Below are 22,298 nucleotides of genomic sequence, written 5' to 3'. Positions count from 1 at the left end.
ACGGTGAACCGAGGCGCGCAGGCCGGTAGCGAAAATGATATAGCGGTCGTCCGTGACTCCACGGCGTACCGGCGTACGTAGAGGAGGTCCTCGGCCGAGAACAGAAAGAACAGAAAGAGAGGACACACCGGCGAACCAGCCGGTCGACCTCCACCACTGCCGTAGTCTGCCGATCACGTGTCCCCATTGAAAGCGGCTGGCCACGTACGGCCTGACGTCGATCACAACTACTCGAGAGCGGCGTTCTACCTTCGCGCGCCACGTTGCTTCTATCAGGGCCGACCAGACATCGTACGTTTCCACTTGTACTTTTGCGGAACGATACGATACTCTTCCAACGCAATACGCTTCGACGCTATTCGACCATATCGGACGGTTCGGTCAGCGGAAGAACTTCTCTTCGCGATTCCACCAAACGAGATCAATTTTTCGTCACTCGCAATTGGAGAGTTCGAACATAAAAATATCCGAAAGATAATAGTAATGCCTCGACTGATAGACGAAGACAAAATTGGTCACGGTTCGTTCGTGACTTCATCGAGGATGAAGAACGAGTCCAGCCGCCGCGCCGCTTCGACTATCATTGTCCTGTCGAGATCGATGAAAAGATACTTGGAATTCAGGGCCGTCCAGTTTGATCACGACTAATCACGAAGATCGGCACAACGTGACGCTCGGCTCTACTCGATACGATGAACTCTCAAGGTTCAACGAATTCCCTTCGGTTCGAGGTCCTGAACTCGAGAACAGAGCCAGGAAACGATGTCTCTGACCTGGCACAGCTCGATTCATCTCTCGCCTTTGAGTTACATAAGAAGCAGAGGATGCCGGCGTTACCTTTTACGGCGCGTGTGCGCGGACCTTGCGACATTAACGCATGCGATTAACCAAATCATCGATCGTTCATCCTATTATCGTGGAAAGTTCAATCGTCTTCGGTAGTTTCCCGACTTTCGCGCAGCTCTTGAAGAAAATCTCATTCGTTTTTAATAAAAACGAAGGAAAAGTCGTCACGAAGATACGGAATAGATAGTACGTAGTACGACAAATAGAAACGTCGAGGAGATGACAATGTTGATGGAAGGAAAAGTGAAGAACGAGAGATAAAGCGCGGAAGATAAGGAGAAACACGACTGACCGAAGTTCTACCGAAAACGAATTCGGTTTTACTTTTGACCGCGCCTTCATCGGCTGTACAACGGTGCTTTTACGCACCTGTACACGCATAGACGCGTGCATAGTGGCCCACGTGTAAACGTCTTCACGTATTCATGGTTTTACGACCGTTTGGTAGTCGTACCTGTACGGTACCTTGGTATACACAAGCCTATGTACAGTTAGGCGAGTGACGCGGTTTGGTTTCGATGCCAGTACGTGGCGATATGCAGGGGCGGATTATAAGCCTCGTAGTATTGTAACTCGTGTGTCTCGAACTAATTTTGCCACGTCGACTTATCGCCAATCATTCGATACGTTCTTGCCCGTGCCGATTAATTAGATGGAACACAAGACAAGACTGTGAACGACAGGCGACATCGATAGCGTGTAATTAATTCATCTTGATGCGGATACACAAAAATTGCGACTCATCGTCTCGAATATCAGCGATATTACGATACGAAATGTAATCACGGTTGGACATTGCAACCAGTTCTAGAATCGCATACGAGAAAGGATCGTAGTAGTTGGATGTGCAAAGAAAACTACGATTCTTGAGAAACAGAAGGAAACGCAGCGCGCTCGTTTAGGAAGATTTTCGCGCATGGCTAGGAACACGATGCGTTAAAGTTCGTTCACCGCTTGAACACTGTCTCCGTCCGTCCCTGTCTGTGAACGTACACGTACGTGTTGCGTATAGAATATAGGCGCAAAAGGGGGTCCCCTATGGGGGTATCGGAACCTCGTTACTCAGCGCACCATGCTTATAGCGTGGTCCAAGTCCAAGTCCAAGTAGACTTGCAAGTGGGACAATGACCGGCAAAGACCTTCTTTCAGATCCGTGGCGAGAGAGAATGGAAGGTGCCAGGTGAACGAGGAGAAAGAAGGACGAAGCGAGCAGGCGTAGAAGGGGAGGCAATCGCGAACTCACTTCGCTAATTCACTTGCTCGTTGCTTTTCCGGTTTACATTTTGCTACCAGCCGAGAGTACGTCGGCCTTTAAAGACGCGCCGCCGACTAGTCCGAGAAACGCGCCGGAAACGGGACTTTGATTTTCGCTAAGAATCGACCGTCGATAACGCTGATCCAAAGGAAGAAGCGTTCTTCGGTTTTATCGAGAAATAATGAGAATTATTTCTCGTTAAAACCGTTCCTCGTTTCACAATTTGGAACTAATCGAACGAGAAATTTTGCAGTTGCTCGATCGAAATTGATTTTTGAAATTATCGAAATATCTGGACAATGAATTATTTGTAAACAAGGTGGCTCAGGATAGTCGTGGAAATTCAAATCGACTAACGGAACGTAGGCGAAGTTCTTTAAAGATGCCAACAGCTACACGCGGATAATAGTAGATGCTTTTTATCGCGCGTAAAGAAATAAAGTTCTCTGCAAGATCAGTGGAATAACAGCACTTTCTACAAAAAGCTTAAACGCAACATGTCCCGGTTCAAAGCCTTAAGGGTCATTGACACCGCGGTGACTCGGCAAAGCATCGACCTTCTTACAGATGTCCAGACCTTTCTTAACCGTCAAGAACACCGAATGAATATTTGATACGACAATCCTGTAAGCTTCTAAACCTTCGGAATCCTCAACTTATCCGCCAATTGGTCAGTCGATCGAAGTTACCTCGTTACGCGATATCTTCGCCATAATCGACGTCCAGGCGTCCATCAGTAAAACTTTCAATGTTCAACTTTACGCGGTGAAAGAATTTCGAGAGGCTCTCCGGAAAAAATTGACGAATCTTCCAGGAATTCCCTCGCACGAGTCCTATACGCTACCCGAAAGAGAAATAAAATTTGTAAAGAGCCCGGAAACATTTCGGTGAGTCAACAATATTTCATTCTAGGCGAATTTCTGTCCGTTATTCTCGGAAAGCCGTGTGTGTATACGCAATCGCCGCGATAAACACGCATACGCCCGTATGGCCCGTTATTCTCTAAAGTAACAGTTACGAGTGTTGTACGAGAGTTAAAGTATCCTACTACACCACGGAATAGTTCGAATGGGTTCCATGGAAACGGCATTTCCGGTTCACATTCGGTTTTCTATTCGCGGCCGCTATTACGCGTCTGATTAGAAACTTGCCAGCCACGAGACAACACGTTGCGCTTCCGTCATTCATTTTACGAGGACAAAGGATCGAGAACCTTTGATTTCCCTTTCAATCGTAACTCGAAGGTATCTAATGTCGTTAACCGATAATAAAGGTATCCACGGAATATCCTTCGATCAATATCGATTTAACGTTTAGAAAACATCGATATTCGAGATCAAAGTATCGAATGAAAATTGTTTCTACGAAATTCTGTGATTCGATCGACACCGATGAAAAGTTGGTTAATCGGAAGATATCTAAGGATGAACAGGATGACCGACGTCTAAACCGAAGCGAACGACACTGTTTCTCGGTGTGGTGGATAGCGTTCAAAAAAGGTGAGCTATTCCGAAATCGTGCGATCCTATCTGACGGTGATTCTCGCAAGAAGCGGTCGAACCGAAGGAAATTAATATATCTGGTACAGCCGTTCCTCCGAGGAGGGAAAAGATCGACGACCCGGGAACGTATCTGGGTTAGTAGTCGTCGGCGATTCACGCGGAAACTTCTTTCGCTAGGAGGGCGCCGCGTGGAAATTCGCAAGGTAGATCTCGAGCTCGTCGATTCTCCTCGAAAAGTGAAATTTCGAATAAGCCGTGCTCCGCTGACAAAATTTCGTCGCACGAATTCACCCAGAGATCAACGACCTCGCCCACATACCGGCACGAGTCACTCTCAGACTCGTGTCGCGAAACTGCACCGAGATCGAGTCTCGATGACAAAGAAGTCAGCCCGATCGGATACGCGTTCAAGATCCGATACTGAAATAACAATCTATTGTTCTTTTCTCTGATTAAAGTGCAATCGTCAATATCGTTCAGAACTTTCGCTGAGAATAATCGAAACATTTGTCTGTCTGGCCCGGGGACACCGCGTGTTTACGGAGCGAACAAATTTAATTATTTTCAAATTTCCGCCGAAAGTAGTCGGTGCAGTGCACGCGCGACCGGGTTAAAAGCAGCCTGCCGTTAAATTTCGCACGCATGGTAGGATTAAAGCGGAATTATTTTATTCCTGTAAAAGAAGAGGAAGATGGAATCGCGACGAGACGGATTCAGGTGCAACAGAGACAATGCACACGAGGGCCGATAAAGCGCTATTACTGCCATAAATTTAATTCCACCGGTAGAGGCATTTCCACAGAATTACGAATAAATCACAGCTGGCACGATATTCTATTAATTTCAGGAACAGTGCCAAGTGAATTATTGCTAGTCGATACACTGCAATGCCTCATCGTCGGCGCAGTAAATATTTTTCCCAGGTCATTGAGTACGTTGTAGAAAATTTCCATACACCCACTCGTGGTCTGTCCTCGGACAGACTATTTTTTCCTCCCTATACTCTTTATTGCGCCGTATTCGGTCTTCCATCTGTATGGTTACAAACCTAGCTGCACATTTAGGCAACACCGTCTTTTATTTATTTCTCGTACGTATGTTTTCGTTGAGAATATGCAAAGATATTCATGGCGAACGGCAGCAACCGTGGCTGAAACAACGACGGTATTATCTCACGATGAAAATCGGGCTTTTGTGTGCGTGGCAGATTTCGTACACGTAACCCGGTAGATGGAATCGAGACCGGTCTTTGGGATTAGAATCCGAGAAAGTTCGACGACCCGTGTGTATGTTCCTCTATTACGAGGTGCCGATAGTTCCAGCTAGGCACTCACGATGATGCGCAGACGAAAAAACGAGCCATGTACGAGCGACGCTCGTTTAACCAAAGTGAACGGGGTTACCGATCTCGAGTGGCCGTGACTCTGGGCCAGGGTCTGGGCCAGTTGGATTCCACGTACTTGGTGTTGCGAAAGGAAAAGATCGACATCGATACAAAAAGAAGGGAGCAACGTGAAAATAAGCGATCGAAGAGAGAAGATCGTTAGCTCTTTAGATTCCAGACTGGTCTGGATCGATTTGGGCCGATTTACATTCATCTGGCTCGAACGTGATCGGTCTATGCAACGAACCGTGAATGGAAAAGGAGGGTGGGAGTGTAGGTAAAGGGTGGCGCTGGGGTTAAATGCACGTCCCCGTAAAGGGGTTGCCTGAGGACAACGGACGAGGAGAAACCGTGTGAGAGGGACGCACCGTAGAAAAAGCACATACTCAAAGGAGGTGTAAACAAGGACGGGAGAAAAACACCGCAGGATTTTTGTAGACGGCTGTCTGGCTTGTAAATTTACCAGACCAGAAAAAATTGTCCTTCGATAATAACGACGATAATCGTTTCCAGCTTATACACCGCATCATGGACGATAATATGAAAATTTAAATCGCGAATGTTGTTAGCTCGTCGCATTTTAGTTGGAAACCTGTCGGAACGAGGTCAATTTCATCGTCTTGTCTATAGACTTCGTTTAAATTTAAATTTTCGCCGCTCCGTCAAACTATTTTTCCTTCGCGTGTCCTTAAGTTACATCGACTGGTATTCGAACGAGTTCCCTCCAATATTTTCCGCGTAGAATTGCGCACAAGAGAAGTTGAACGCTTCTGTATTCTTAGATCATTCGCCAACTCTCTCGCCTTATCGATTTTACGCGTTACATAAACCACCTCCGCCAAAACTAAGCTCCCTTACGAAATCCATTCGAATTTTCAACCGAATCGAAATGTGGATAGCGTTGCTCTCGTTCGTATCGAGAATATGCGCCGCGATGAACGCGGAATAGGCCTCGGTTAGCGCGATGCACGCGCGGCTCGCGCCTTATTTTTTTCCATTACGTGGTATGGTAAAACGTCTTACGATCGCGAGAAGTTACCGAAGAATTAAACTTAGAAGCGATCAGCGCATGCACCCTGTCGACATCGACGAACAGAGACAGAGCCGACGGCATGGAAAATCCGAGGACGGAAGAAAGAGAAATAGGAGGTAGAGAAGAGAAAGAGGGAAAGGGGAGGCATCGGTGAGAGGAAAGAAGAAAGGGAAGGGGACACGGTTGCACGCGCTGGAGTAGCTGGAGGGGTTGAAAGGGGTAACGAGAGCGCGCTCGACGAAGAGAAGAAGAAACGCGAAGCGGAGCGACAAGGATGACAGGGGGAAATGCACGAGAGGTACCGGGGCGGAGGAGAGCGAGGAAGGGAAGCGGAGAGAGAAGGATGGGAAAGAGGACGAAACGGCGAAGGGTGAAGTAGAGAGAGAACGGGGCAAGAGGGGGAGGGAGAGAACCTCTGGCAACGGGTCGATCGAAAGCGCAGCGCAGAGAAATGCACCACCTCTGCTCTGGTCTGGCAGCTTTGCTGGCACACACCACCGCGTCCGTGTTCGCCAGAAAGAGAGAGAAAGGGAGAAAGATGGAGAGAGAGGGATAGCGAGCGACCAATACCGACGCAGGGGGAGGACGAGCCAAGCCGACTCGCGTTGGGCTAGGTCAGGTCTACCCGAGTTCCACACACTGCTCTGCGTGTGCCATCCAAAGAGACCCGAAGGCGGAGACCAACCACCCTCGAAAAAGGGTTGAAACGCGAAATTACGCGAAACGCGTTCGTCATCGCGGGAGAGTGTTGCCTTTTCCGACGACATTTTTTTTTTTGTTAAATATAAAACCAAACCAATCGATCGCGCTCCAACACCACCGGTTTGTTTGTCAAACGATCGGCATCATAACGCGGCGTGCTCGCTCGCGTTCGCCGTTTAACCGCGAGACCACTCTGTCATTGACAGAGAGGGTAGAAAGATCCCCGGTCATCGTTAGTGCGTCATTTTTTCCCTCGTGATAAAATCGTTCGTTGGTTTCGAGTTCTCGAGCCGTCGATCCGTCTTCGTAGTTGTTCAACCTGGAAAAGTAACGAGGGGTGGACAGGGTGTGAGACAGAAAGAGGTGAAGTGCGTGGAAGTGGTTCGCGTGTGCCTCCGAGAAGAGAAAAAGAAAACGGTGCTTTCCGGTTTAATTTTTCCTTCGTATTCGACGGGAAACAGCGTCGACGATCGCGCGAATAAACACGCAAGGAGAGATCAAGGAGGAAACGGAAGGGCAGTGGTGTCGCGTCGAGATCCTCCAAAGGATAGTTGTTGTTGATAAACAAGCAGAAGAGAGAGTGTCAGTGATTGATTAATCGGGTGCAACGACAGCGCCGATCCAAATTTCCTTTTCTCGATGTCCTGATAATCGATAAGCGTCGTATAGGTGGTAGAGAACCGCCTAGGCCGGCAGCGATCGGCCTTATCGACGTCGAAATTTCGCCTTGCCGAGGGACATTCTCAAATAAATGTTGAGAAAAGCCAACGTGTTTCATCCCTCAACGCGAGGCCAACCGAGGCTCCCGAGTATCCCAAGAGTCGTCGGGATGCCGATCTCCCTGAGAAATCACAGGATCACGTAAAACCGGCCCCGCCAATTCTTTTCGAAAATCATCCCCTCGGACGGACTTAATCAGTCGCATCAGCACAATATAGACGAAAGAGCGGCGAAGGAAATCATCGCGAGGCGGTATTAAATTCGTTTCGTCGACTCGCGGCTCGCGACCGATGCACCAAAAGGCGTGAGTACTGCACGTTAACGCTGCACGATATCAACTGACATGATTTTATTTAGAACGAACAACCAAAAACAATAAATTAATGGTACGGCGAACAAAACTTGAAACGTTTAAACAACACGTATGGCGAGTGGTGTACCCCATCGGAAGTTATAAGATATTTAAATGCCTCAAAATTCAACAGAGTCGATGCACGTATACTGCTGTTTTATGTTTCCTTTTTTAAGTCAGTTTCATAGAAGTACGTGTTAACATGATGCATTATGAACGTGATCGTTCACCGGAAATTGCAACGTTTGTCTCAAACGCTTTAAACCATGTCTGAACGATTCATCGTTCAAAAAGCGGGATCGAATTTCAATCAACGGAAAATTTTCAACGTTCAGTCATTACTTATAAAAAAGATCCAACAAACGTGTTAAAGTATTTCTGAAGAACAGGTTTCATCCACACAAAAATATCATGCGATAAACGGTGAAAAAGGAAAACGACTTTAATATAATAACAAATGTCGTTTAGCAGTCGATTAACGAAAATACGATTCGAAAGAGCATCGAAAATTGGGAGCAAAGACAAATCCTGTTCGTCAAAGGGGATCGAGAGACGAGGAACGAAAATCAAAAAGTTACGCAGAAAGTTAACGAATAGTGAACGGGTTGGTAGCGTGCTATTTCCACGGAAATGGAAATTCAACGAGTAGCGAAAACCCCCGATGGCGAGGTGGGCGGGGGTGAGAGGTCGGAGGGGCGGACTTCAGAGTTTATGCCCCGTCCCCCTCCCACTCACCCCTGCAGTCGATCAATGCGTGGACGGGTTTCACTTTCGCGGTGTTAAAGTGTTGCACCATCGCCGATTGAGGGACAAGGAAAAGCACAATTTTTGTCTATCACGTGGCTAATTTTTTTTTTTTTTTTTTTTTTATTCGTAAACCAAAAACGATCGATCATTAAATTCATCGATTCTTATCGAGAAACGGATGACGAGTGAAAATAAATTTCTCGTTGGTTGCAAGCGTCGGCACGCGGACGAACGCGTTGCTTTTCTTTTACAAGCGTTTCGAAGTTAATGGCTGGAGTTATTGATCGTATCGATTTACCGGAATCTCAACTATTTATAACCCTCTGCGTTGTCGGTCGTCATTATACATAGACACTTCTAAGTCAATTCTAATAATATCGCGATTTTCACGTTTCGTTTTCACCCGCGATGATCTACGCTCGAACTATAAAATCGCTTCCGCACACATTCCCGGTCAATGCTCGAGGAAAGGTTTAGATCGAAATATCAAAGTTGAAAAGTATAGTCGCAGTTATTCGATGACTAAATGTTACGAATCGAGTGATTAAATAATTCATCGAATCAAACACGAAACCTGATCGAACCTGGCTGTACAAGCTCGTAGATAACGGCGTATCGCTATGTGCTAAGTTTTTAAATAAACGATTCGGCTATAACGGTATCGAAACACGTATCGAGTCTTTGCGTTTCTGCGCACCAAAGTTACACGCGTGTAACGAAATCAAATTAAGAACTATGATCGAAACTACTCGAATACTGAGATTTTTCTTCTTCCTTTCCTTGCTCGTTATTTAACATTTAAATCGAGTATCGAAATTTAACGTTATTTTTTTTTTTCATTTCTGTACAGTGAAGGATGGAGGCCAGCGAGTGGGATCACGCGACCTTGAGAGAAGAGGAATTCGAGCAGCATGCCGTATATTTGGTACCGGATGTGGCGGCATCGCCAGGCGATACCAATCGTGCGGAGGCATCCCTGCCAAGAAATTTGGTCCTCAAACCTTCTCAGGCCCTCAACGATGTACGTTCCTCCGCCAAAGAATCCTTTCTCGAGACCTCCTCGGTGAGAGTCGCGAGAATAATCGCAATTACTCGTTAGTTATTTCCCTAGACCATTTCCATGATACCATTCAAGCAACTCGAAATTACGAAAACCTATGGGAACTTGATTTCGTTCAATTCGGTCGAACCGGGCGATTGTTGCGATTTAAGGGATACCAGCGGTGAATCAAACTTGACCGAGTAACGAAGCTAATTAACTTACCGAGTATGACCTAGAGCTCAAGTAAATCGTTACACTTTCCTCGGTGACAGGAATCGAGACCAGCAGTCTCGGTCATTGTACGACGCGTTTCAAGTACGAACAGTACAAAGTATTATTCGGTTGATTAGAATCGACGTACGAAAAAAAAAAAAAGAAGGAAAAAGTATAAGGCATAAAATCAAAGTTTAAAATCATCGGAGATACGAAGGATATCCAGATATACCTGATCTAAGTATGGATAACATTTCTTCACACGAAAATAGAGCAGCCTACCGAAACGTTCGTAAATATCACGCGGATAAAACAGTTTAACGTGACGTACGTTCCCCGTCAAATTGACGTGCATGTTCTTCGGTATTCTCGTTCGTACGAATCTCGCGTCAATGCCGAACATTAAAGATTTCAAGTATCGAATGCCGTATGAATTTTCCTCGCGTGTATATGACAAAGCAAACAAACGAATTCTAGCGAAACGATGCGTAAGTCGGAGTCGGCAGGCGATAAAAAAATATGGTACGTATTCGCAGGTTTTGGGAGTGTGGAGCACAAGTTACATTCCCAAGGGAACACGGTTCGGTCCTCTCGTGGGACAAGTGTACACCAAGGACTCGGTGCCGGCCGACGCGAACCGGAAGTACTTCTGGAGGGTAAGAATCATTTAAGTGCCTATTCAAAATCCTCGTAGCAGTTATTTCGCGAGCTTCGACTATCATCATCGGCTAGTCTCTCGGATGATGAGAAAAAAGAACATGAAGGAGGCGAAAAGGGAAAGAAGAAGATAGAGAGGGAAGCCTGCAAAGACCAGAAACTGGTTTCAGCCGATCTAGCGAGCCTTAAAGCGAAACCCGCGAAGCCATTGATGCCTCGTAACGAATTGATGAGTTACGATAGAGAACTTGGTTCTCTCTCGATTCTTACTATTAAATCGCCAATATTTTCTCGTTGGTTGACGCCTTAACTGCGTCGAACATCGAAGATTTAGTCTGTACCTTGAACACGAGCTAGGGTTCTCGCGATATCTTACATTTCTTGCAGCTACCATTCTACGCAATAGCATATATCGACCGTGTTCATTGTCACGATTAAATCATACATTTTTCTCGATAGGTGTACAAAAACAACGAGCTGTTCTACTACATCGACGGTTATGACGTCCAGAAATCAAATTGGATGCGTTACGTAAACCCGGCTTATTCGTCCGAATCGCAGAATTTAATAGCATGCCAGTATAAGGTGAGCCGAATTGATGGAACGCCACGCGTTCGAATCAGCTCGAGGCACTCTAACAGAGTCATTCTGGTACAGTAACTCATCTCGATCGTGGTTGTTTTGCAGATGAACATTTATTTTTACACAATCAAACCAATACTACCGAACCAAGAGCTTCTGGTGTGGTATTGTCGAGAGTTCGCAGAAAGGCTCAATTACCCACTAACGGGTGAATTAATGCTTCAAAGAATACGTAAGCACATGTTTCGTTTGTCGCTTCGGCAGTGCTTCGTGGCCGACGACGTTTCACACGGAAGTTTCGTTGTTACAGGACAACAAGTACAACAATCAACGTTACCAACGGAAATTCCACCTACGGTGGACGTGGTGTCACCGTTAAAGGATTCATCGATTTACGAGAGACGCTCGCAAATGACCCCAACGGACGGTTCCGTTAGATCGGACGAAGGCTATCATTCCAATGGTTATCACGACGAGATCCTCACGCCCCCGGAAGAGAGCAGCGAGTCGGACTCGGAGAACAATTACGTGCTAGATTTCAGCAAGAACGCGAAAACGTCGGTATGCAACAACGAGGTGCTCAAACAAGACAATGCAGTTGCGAAGAACGAATACAGGAAGGTTAAGATCAAGATCACCAAGACCTACGGGAACTTCCAGGCGTCGAAGAACCTAGACGCTAACGGAAAGGACAAAGATCAAGAATTGCCGAGCAGAGCTGTGACCCCGGAACTACAGAAACCGGTGTCACCCATAATTCTTCAGAAGAACGCCGTCCTGACGACGGTAACCGAAGATGAAATTCCAGAGAAAAATCCGAAGCCCTTTTACGAGTCCGAGGTGAAGGGTGCTTTACCCGTTTCCGGGAGACCAGCCTATCTGACCAGCCCGAGTAGCTCTATCCTTGAAAATATCCTTCTTCGTAGCAGTACCGATAACAATAACAACAGCCACAACCATCATCACAATGGAACGCAGCAACACCATCAGATTCACCATCAAACGCATGCCGATTCGGTCACGCCACCGCCATCCAGTCCAACGGAAATGGCGTACTCTTACAAAAAATCTCATCGCTACGGAAACATTCTACCTTGCAGTCCCGATTCCAGTTCGAATCTGCCTATGCAAGCGGACACGTGCGTCAATTCCACTACCAGTGGTAACAGCACGCTACCGATGCAAAGTCCGACGAGTAACTTGCATTCCAGCACGGGAAACCTTCACTCGAGTACAGGCAATCTACACTCCAGTACCGGACCCAACAACGTTCTACAGTCTCATCCAGGGAACATCCATTCGTCCAGCAATTCCAATAATCACCATTCCAGCGCGAACGTTCTGTCGTCTAGCACGATACTGACATCCACGAGTAACCTTCACTCTTCGACGACATCCAGTAGCTGCCCGCCTAAGAGAAAGACCAAGAGTCCGTCACCGTCTACGAATCCCACGGGTGCGTCCACCCCGACGATCTTGTACTCCAGTTCCGGCGGATGTCAAATAGAATCCAGCCCGGTGTATCCGACCTCCGCGGCGAACAGCAATCAAAGTGTTTCGCCCATTTCACCTATTCAATCGCCTTCGTCCTATCCCTACGGCATTTATCATCAGAATGGCTCGCTGCATCACAACGTGGCGCCGTTGTCTATCAATTGCACCGCCTATTCGCCAACCCCTAGCGGAAACGTGGTTTACGAGAGAGCCGATGGAAGAAGGCTGGAGGCTGCCACGAGCAGTCACCAACTGCCGACCTCGTCGACCATGCAAATCGACAGTAACCAAACGTTAATAGCTGGCACGCACAATCTTCACCTGGGTCATCATCCTGGCCTCACCATTCATGCCAACTCTTCGTCATTGAACCGATACTCGCCCGCGAGTTCTTTATCCCCGGACGACCACGGTTGTTCGCAGAGTGGTTCTCTGAGTCCGAACTCCCAAGGATCCAGGGGCTACAGGTCGTTACCATACCCATTAAAGAAGAAGGACGGAAAAATGCACTACGAGTGCAACGTCTGCTGCAAGACGTTCGGCCAACTGTCGAATCTCAAGGTGCACCTGAGGACTCATTCCGGCGAGAGACCATTCAAGTGTAACGTTTGCACCAAGAGTTTCACTCAGCTGGCTCATCTACAGAAACATCATCTCGTGCATACAGGTAAGTTAATTATATTTTTCCATATAATTTGAAAGGATATGAAACTTGAGAAAGAGAGAGAACACTAAGACTGTATCAACGATATAGGTGAAAAACCACATCAATGCGAAATCTGCAAGAAGAGGTTCAGCTCGACCTCAAATCTGAAGACTCACCTGAGACTGCATTCCGGCCAAAAGCCCTATGCTTGTGACCTGTGCCCCGCGAAGTTTACTCAGTTCGTTCACCTCAAGTTACATAAGAGGTTACACACGAACGAAAGGCCCTACACCTGTCAAGGTTGCGACAAGAAGTACATTAGCGCGAGCGGTCTTAGGACCCATTGGAAGACAACCAGTTGCAGACCAAATAATATCGAGGATGAACTTGCCCTAGCCGCGGCCGTAGGTTCGCCGACGTATTACGAATACGGCCCGGACATGAACGTCGGTAAGTACAATTGAGAAGAAATTGATCGATTATTAGACAACTTGGAAGAAATTCTGAAGAAGAATGTTGTTTCAATCGCAGGAAATATGCCGAAGGAATGCGAACTGGAGCACATCGATAATTACGAGAGGCACGGATCCACGCATGGCCCACACTCGACGTCTCTCCACAACCTGGAGAATTCCGTAGGCCGGCCAAGCGTCATAGAGACCTCCCAGCCTCACATAATCGAGTGCACCTAAAAATGGGGGTATGAGCCCTTTCGCTCAAACGCAAAATCCAGCCGTGGAATAGTAAACGAGTTGCTCACGACAGACGAAAACGACGTTGCCCTCGTGAGATGGTAGTGACAACGATACTCGTTCGTGCTTCCCTTCGCAGTGGGTCGCAAGAACGGAGAAATTTTCGAATTGCACTTTTCTTCATTTCGTTCGTCGTAAACAGCGTGTAAGAAGAACGTATAAAGAGGCAGAGACGATCGGAGACAGGAAAATCGTCGAACGCGATCGAAAACGTGAGTGAGATTACGTGAACAAGTAATTTGAGATTGTTAAATATTGTTGCTTGGTTATTGTTAACGCGAAGGAATTCAAAGCTTTTAGTAGATACACTTCTTGGAAGCTGGTTACTTTACGTACGTTAATAGTAACGCGAACTAGTTCGATTTCTCTGACGAGGGTGGACGAATCGACGAGATTCCAGCTACGAGCATACAAAGTTCCTTCCTTGTAAATACTCGTTTCTATATTTTTTCTATGGTAGCGCCACCAACGAAAACAAATCTAAAACGTCAAACAAATGAACAAGAGGGACGAATTGAACGATAGGATTAATATGTCTCGAGTCGTCACATGCTGCCATTTCCGGATAGAATCGGATAGAAACCGAGAGAAAGCGAGTACCAAAGTCGTCCGAGCTTCTCGATTATCCTTCCACGGTCTATCCTAAAGCGATGCTTAGAAAAGGTACCGTACTAACGCGGTACACCGAGCCGTTGCTTTTTCTATCTACATACAAAGTCCATAAAAAATACTTCCGCAAATACTTCCAACGTTCGTCTGAACGACAAACTCTATCAACCGTACATAATTTTTACTCTTGAAACGTAACGCGTATTTGCGCGCTACGAACATAGTTTACACTATTTTTATTATGAAACATACGCATCGTCGAATAATTATTATATTTCCTTCTTTCTCGCGATATCACGGTACCATTTTCTATGCGTTCGAGCTTAGGCGGTTGAAAGTGAAAGATGACGGATTTTGTCGGCATCCGTCAGCATATTCGCGTATAAACGCGCGAGAAACAAAGGCGAGAGAACGCGATAATCGAACAACCAGTGACGACACGACTGCAACTATACGAGACCTGTACCTGTATATACTAACATTACTATTAATTATTCGATAATTTAAAAAGGTAATAATATAAGGAGCTCTAATTTATGAATACCTTTATATATGTATATTTAAAATCGTCGTCGATTGGCGAGAAGCACGGTAGGCTGCGCTCTACGATAATCCTTTTGATAGGAATAAACCTTTTCAGAAATTAGGTAATTTATTACACCGCGTACTGTAGTAACGTTAAAACACGAGAAAAAAAGCTTTCGGTGATCGAGTATCTATATCTATATTTATACACGTTCATATAAATAACATATACATATATATAAAAATATATATATATATATTTTTTAGGCGTCCTTTTGTCGTGGAATTTTCGAAACGGAAAGCATAGTCTCTCGGTCCACGCGAACGAATCTTTTTATTTCCCTTCTCCACCCATTATTTCCGTTCTCTTCCCGTTTTCAATTTTCTCCTTTCGCGACACTATTCTTCTCGTTTCGATCGATCGATTTTCGAACGTACGGATTTTTTTTCTGTCGTCGATCGTAAACGCCGATGCGGTAAGACGATAATAAAGAAATCGAGAACGATTTTCATCATCTCGCGGTTGATCGTTCGACGGAAAAACGTCTTATCTTTCCCGTTTTATCGCGATCGCGCACAAAACTCGTTTACTCGTCGCGACGTAACGCGATTAAGAAAGCTGATTAATTTTCGTGTCGTTAAAAGAATGCGAAGAATTGAAGAAACATGCGCGCTGGAAACGCAGTATTCAGAAGAAAAGGCATTAATTCGTTAATCTTCGAGGAAAGCCGTTGACTCGCGATGTCCGGTGTACAAAATAACTTATTCGTCGTCGGGGCGAAGACTCGGGCGTGATTTTCATTGGGAACAAGTCGAAAGCGCACATTAACACGGGAACATCGGGTAGAGAAATTCGCAGAAATCATAATCACGCGAAAAAGGAAAATCTAGTCAAAAAAACTAACACACGGCTGCGTCTCGTGGGTAACTTTTCGTGTATAATTATAAGATCCGCCTGAGCCTTTCCTCCAACTTTCGGTTCGCGCTTCGATTTAACGTAAACGTTTAGCACATAAAGAATTGTATCTTTCTAGATGTACGTAAAGTTATTCGGATTACGATGAAATTTGTAAGATCGTTTTAGAACGCTACTCGTAATTGGCAAAAATACGATAAGTCTTTTTTTATCAAGAACAAGAAAGCAAATAATATTAATAATAATCAATAATCCATAATAATAATAATAATAGTAATAATAATAATAATAATAATATTAATAATAATAGTAATAACAATACTGATCACCAGTCGGTCGTTCGAAGGATTCGTTATCGAACGATCGATCAAAAAAAAAAAAAAAAAAAAATATTTGCCGAAGAAACTCGAACGTATTAATCAGGCTCGCATCAATGGCCACGCACCATTGAGATTCTTTTTCCCTTTCTTTCTTTTTTTTCGTATCTTCCATTCGGTTGCATACAAAATTTCGTCACTCGTACTTCCACTAATTTTTAAGTGCCGAATCGTCGACAGTCGAAATCAGTGAGAAAGCGCAGCCTACCATTAGATACGAAACGATAAAAGTCGCGATCGGTTAATGATTCATGCGCCTCCTGAATCCCCGAGTTTTGAGAGGCGAGTAAAAACGAGGTGACGCTGGAATCGCTAATCGATAACGATAGCACATTACAATGTATCGCAGACTGATATACGCACGGTTATCAATCGTTTATAAAAACATTCTAAAGGTACGTGCATCGCGATACGACTCCAAGGGCGAGAAATCAGATTAAACAGGAAGATAGGAAAAGAACGAAGAAACAAATGGCATGAAGCACAGACCGCGTTCAAGGACAATTAATATTCCAAACTTCCTTTCTTAATGTCTCAGTTTCGAGAGAGAAAAGTCGTCGCGAAACTCGCGTAAACAATTAACCTACAGAAATCCAAAGGTTCCGCGTCCAATAATCGCAATCTATCCATCATCTATCCGTTTTAGCTTGGAACGTGACAAGTTCTATGGTTCCTGCAAATATCATGGTGCTCGTCGTAAGATTTTTGGAACTGATCGTTTAGTTCGTTTCTTCCGTTTCGCTGACCCCTTTTGTGTAAAGGCTCCTTTATCATAGAATCTTTATCGGCAAACGATATTTCGATGCGTCATAAATTTAAGGCAGCTTTAAAGTTTACTTTATTTCGGCGAATCTCCGTTCATACGTATCCCAGAGGAGAAGGTAAACGAGAAAAAAAAAAAGAAATAAAAAAGAAAAAGAAGGAGAACGATAGAAAAGACGGTACGATTCGCAAGGCCTTTATGCTGATTTTTGCAAACAGGTTAACAGGCAATGTAGAAGACTCGGGCATTCTACCGAATGCCTAGGCCAAATGAAAATTTTCTTACACGATGTGTACGCTATACTAGCGATTTATCGGCTAATCGAGACACGCGCAGGACGCTGAGGACTACCTTGATCGCATCAAAATCGTAGGAGAAACACGGACTGAACGATTCTACGATGTTGACTTTCGGTAGTAAATTTAGGCCTGCATGTATTCTATGCCGTGAAAACGACATTGGAAACGACAATCTATAGAACATTCTACGTTCGTTCGATACGACACCATTCATTTCGCACTCATCAAACATAACAGATGTACATTCCAATCATTAATTTTAATACTTTTGCGACCGTGCTACTATAAACTAGTTAAGTATAGTAGCTTGACAATTCGGGACTGCTAACATGACAGGTATCTATATAGCGCTGCTCAGTGATCATGCTGGTTACGACTATACGACATTTAATGAATCCTAAAAGACATCTGACACAATTCGAATCCATCGATCGCAAAAGTGTTGATTACCGAATTCAATCACATCAGGTATATTTTTTTACATACTCATATGTATTTCATATTATACAAGTATAGTACGAAAGTTCGGGAGATAGTTTCCAGTGACGTTTTGACGATTGTCATTCCGTATATTGCCTCGATTTCCTACCTTGCCTGCATTAAACGCACTATTATAAATAACGAGATAAAGAAATGAAAGAGAAAGAATGCTGGAATGAAAGAAAACAGATGAATGAACGAACGAACGAACGAACGAACGAACGGGAGGACGAAAGTAAGGGAGAGAATGAAATAGCGAAAGTGGAAGAGAAATAAACCTAAAGTATAAGATTTAAATTGCGAGAAAACAAAAACAGGAAACGAAAAAACGGTGTAGAGAATGGAAAATTAAGAAGATCGTGTAAATACGCTGAAAGTAGATAAACGAAGGAATCAAGCGACTAACCGCCTCGACAACAGACAAGCAATATTTAGTTCTTACCATCTCGTAATAATTAAACGATAACTCCAACTGTACTGTACACACGTGTACACACTCGTACGTATTTAAACGACTATAAATTAAATGTTAATTATCCTTACACTTCGTATATAGTAAATTGTTACGCATTTATTATCATTACAATTATTGAATAGGTAATGCTCAATTAGCATTTGTTTCTTAAAATAAAGAATAAATATATGGCTGTTGGATATTTATATGCACATATCACTACCTATCATTCACACCTCTCTCTCTAGTTGTAAGGTCTAATTTCAATCATTCACTTTACGTCTCCATAAAATTAAAAATCGTTCGTTGTTTTCCGTCGATATAAGCTATCGTGTAAAACGACGATCGAATAGAAAGACGGATCCTTCTAACAGGAAGGAAGTCCAAGGATATGTTTCAACTTATAAGGCGAGGTATATCGTTTTTAACCTTTTATTGTAAATTGATCTACAATCACCATATCCTGGTTCATCGTCGTTACATCGTCATCGTTATAGATAGGAAAATGTTACAGCAGCACTATTGCTCAATTATAGTGTGTGTATGTGTGTGTCTGCATATAACTCTGTTCATTTTACGCAAGTACCAACTTCGATCGTAAAGTTTAAAAATCATTTCTCTCGGACCGGATACCTTTCCGATTTATTAATGTACAATTCGATAAAGTGCAATTTCATTGTCATATAAACAAATTTGTCGCGAAATGGAAATTGCAAAAAATTGCGTCCGCGAAATGGTCAAAATGGAACAAAAGGGGGAAAGCTACCTAACTTACGAATAACACCTTTTCTTTACACTTACATCATCGTCATTATCCCCCATTAGAAGAACGTGTAAAACATTCATTATACACGTCGAAGATAATATATACTCCTATATTAATTAGAAAAATAATACAGATTTTGCCTTGTTAATGGAAACAATTAGCTATATGTAATATACTACATGATTTATGCGGGTATGGACATTTGAGTATGTTGTCACGGCTAACCAAGTCCCTGAAAACAATTTTAAGATTTCTTTCATCTCGCAGAAAAATTACACGTTCTTTGTCTAGAACAAATATTCTTTAAAATACGCGCCAAAATATAGATTTACTTCGTACTATCATACATAACCGCAAAGAACACAAGCACAAATCATTGACGGTACTATAAATTTCATATCTAAAATATTTAAGCAACGATAACGTATAAAGAAAAAAGAATGATAAAGAAGACTCGTAGTAACAGTAACTATTGCAATCACAATATCAAAATAATTTTTTTAAAACGCGTAATTTTTAACGCAAAACAAAGCATTTTATAATGTTCGGAACATAAAAGGAAACTATGAGCCTTGTATCGTAAAATCACTCCAAAAGCAGTACATCATACGGAACTATAGGAGCGAGGTAGCAAAAGTTATACATTCTTATACACATATTTGGAAATAATAGAACACAACTAAAAGCACAAGAAATGGAATCCTGATAACGTTTGGCTCTTATCAGAAGTAAAAGATTAGGAAGCCATGAACGTTAAATCACAAATAAAATATCATTCCAAACACTAAATATATACTCAATTACAACATTTTATTATTATAAATATGTCGCGTCGACGAATTAAAATGTAAATATAGAATATGATCATTCGAACATTAATTGACAAAGAATAATGAGGATGTGAAATGTCCTACCTTATCAAGGTACAGGACTGTCTGTTCCGCTTCCGCTGTTGGTCCCAGCTTCTGTTTTCGTGGCAGCAACTCTGTCGCCCCGCTTAGAACTCTTCGATAGAGAAGCAACTTCTTTTAACAAACTGGAGATCTTGAGTTGCATCGTCGATATTTTGGCTTCGTATTCTTTCTCCGTCGCTTTCATCTTGTTACGCAGTTCCGTTTCCGACGTGAAGTTTTTTGCCTTCAATTCCGTAATCTGTAAACAAGAGTAATTCTAACTGAATCAAAGCTGGTCGATAACATTTCAGAGATTTTCGCTTTCAGAATATACATACTTGTCTATCCTTAGCAAGTAATTGCCCATCTTTAATAGAGATTTGTTTCTGGAGATGGGCTATCTTTTCTTTAAGTTGTGTAACCGCAACTACGTGATCCGAACTGTTGGGATCATGCGGATCGTGAACGCCACCCATTCGCGCTGCTTTCACCGGTGTCGGACCGTTTGTGTCTGCACCTTCGGACTGAGGCGGTAGTTTCGTTACATCGACTCTGTGTGGTCTCTTATTGTGACTTTTTAATCTGAAGCAAAATAAACAAATTGGCCCGGAACTCATACAGAGTGCCTAGATACTAAACATTACCGGGTTATGTTACAACAAAAGAGAAATTGTGATGAACACAATTAAGACTACTAAGCACAAAGTTACCTTGTGACATTACGTATTTGAATAATTACTTTTGTTCTTTGTGCTTTGCTGCTCGTTGTTGTGCAAGTTTCAAATGTGCCCTCCTCTCAGCATCCGATTGTTTCGTTTTTGCCAATGCTCGTTTATATGACAGTGTACATAGCCAACATAATAACTTTCCATCAACCTTTAATCAAGATATTAGTAATTATCGTTCACAATTTGCAAGCATATCATTATCTTATCAAAATGAATTACTTTTTTATCTTCATCTTGTCTGTCAAAGGCACACTTCTGTTTGCATTGTTCACAAGTGACTGGTGGCCCATAACGTTTTTCAGAATTTGTACATCTTTGACATTTACTACCAATAAATGCAGCTATGGTATTGCAATATTCACAGGCCGATGGCTTACCATAAGATTTCACATTCTGCTCACATTTCTTACAAATAGTGCTTGTATTACCCTTTCTGCAAATTAAAGAATAAAATTGTTTAGAGATATATTAGATAAATTAACCAAAATGGGAAATAACTCATGTGGTGCTTACATTGTTTGTTGGAACTCTGACCTACAATATGTACATTTCACCACAGGAAATGCACCTCTGCATTCCTAAATAAGCAACATAATATAGTAAAAATTGATTAAAAGAATGCAGAAATATAAAAGTTTACAATGTATGTATTTACATTTAGTCAGTTTTAATGTTCACACATTACTCAAACTTTTGCACAAAACACATAATACTGGAAGAAAAAAATGTTTATTAAAATCCAAATCAAAATGTTTCATTGAATTGAGACAATTTTCAAATAAAAATGATCACAGTAATTATTTAATTCTTAGGTGCATATGCACAATTGTTCTTAAATTTTAGTTTGAAAGAGAGTCTGTATGCAACCAAATTTTTATCTAACTCATATTTTAAGGTTTGATCGTACGAAAACAGCAACAATTGTATCTGGAACGTGCATTTGAATTAAAAGTTCTATTATTAGCATCGTATCTTGCAAACACGAAAAATGACGCTCCAAAAGAATCGGTAGTCGCGTGATGGAATTCGAGGAAAAATACGAAAATCCAAAGCAATACCTTGCACAATTGTTGCCCCGGTGAAAGCTCCTCGAAAGGATGCCTTGAGAAACATCTTGAACAGGCGAAAAGTGCTTGCACATTATTCGCGCTCATCCTCGAACAGCAAATTGTGTTTGGCCTCGGTGTTCGAGAACCGTACGTCACTGACGATAAAACCAATTCGTGAAAGCAACGGTGGATCGAGCCAAGTCTTGCTTTCACTGCTGATCGGTGGTATTGCAAAACAAAAAGAAACGTAAAATTCAACGCGATGGCACTTATGATAGAAACTCCTTACATGTTTCAAGACGTTTTCCGCGTCTGACGCGATTGTTTTGCGTACATAACCGCGTCACTTAACTCGTTCACTGTACCGGTTGTTGATTTGAGACGGCCATCTGTGACTTCTTACGTTTTTACTAGTTTACAATAGTGACTAGATGTCGCTTTCGTTTTTCTTATGCACATCCAACGGAATATAAACTATGCTATAACCAATCATTACTTTTCTACCTAAAAGA

General features: G+C 43.2%; 2 protein-coding genes across 4 annotated transcripts in view; one reads left to right on the top strand and one right to left on the bottom strand.

Moving 5' to 3' along the window:
* LOC100650607 (protein FAM76A) overlaps window positions 1-22,174 on the bottom strand; it is a 48,408-nt gene extending 26,234 nt beyond the window's left edge. Inside the window, exons 1-7 of one of the 2 annotated variants that reach the window (XM_012312621.3) lie at window positions 21,796-22,173; window positions 21,251-21,315; window positions 20,957-21,170; window positions 20,749-20,885; window positions 20,348-20,591; window positions 20,031-20,268; window positions 18,767-19,348 (exon numbers count right to left, since the gene is read on the bottom strand). In XM_012312621.3, coding sequence (XP_012168011.1) covers window positions 20,035-20,268; window positions 20,348-20,591; window positions 20,749-20,885; window positions 20,957-21,170; window positions 21,251-21,315; window positions 21,796-21,891 — 990 coding nt within the window. In that variant the 5' untranslated portion in view covers window positions 21,892-22,173 and the 3' untranslated portion in view covers window positions 18,767-19,348; window positions 20,031-20,034. Of the gene's footprint in view, window positions 1-18,766; window positions 19,349-20,030; window positions 20,269-20,347; window positions 20,592-20,748; window positions 20,886-20,956; window positions 21,171-21,250; window positions 21,316-21,795 lie in introns of those variants that run through there. The other variant, XR_001099032.3, reaches the window with a different exon arrangement.
* On the top strand, window positions 6,162-18,556 carry LOC100650488 (PR domain zinc finger protein 1). Of its 2 annotated transcripts, none has more exons than XM_048409249.1 (8): window positions 6,162-7,744; window positions 9,392-9,604; window positions 10,333-10,452; window positions 10,913-11,038; window positions 11,141-11,267; window positions 11,346-13,196; window positions 13,284-13,625; window positions 13,707-18,556. In XM_048409249.1, exons 2-8 carry the CDS (start codon window positions 9,398-9,400, stop codon window positions 13,865-13,867), a joined length of 2,934 nt encoding a protein of 977 aa, XP_048265206.1. In that variant the 5' UTR covers window positions 6,162-7,744; window positions 9,392-9,397; the 3' UTR covers window positions 13,868-18,556. The 2 variants fall into 2 exon arrangements, with proteins under 2 accessions (XP_048265206.1, XP_048265207.1); XM_048409250.1 differs by having other exon boundaries at window positions 6,162-7,746; window positions 9,392-9,562.
* Window positions 22,175-22,298: the final 124 nt, after the last annotated feature.

Source organism: Bombus terrestris, chromosome 10 (assembly GCF_910591885.1).
Source record: "Bombus terrestris chromosome 10, iyBomTerr1.2, whole genome shotgun sequence".
Lineage (NCBI taxonomy): Eukaryota > Metazoa > Arthropoda > Insecta > Hymenoptera > Apidae > Bombus > Bombus terrestris.
The sequence above is the reverse complement of the archived record's forward strand: the minus strand, read 5'-3'. Positions and strand labels throughout refer to the sequence as shown.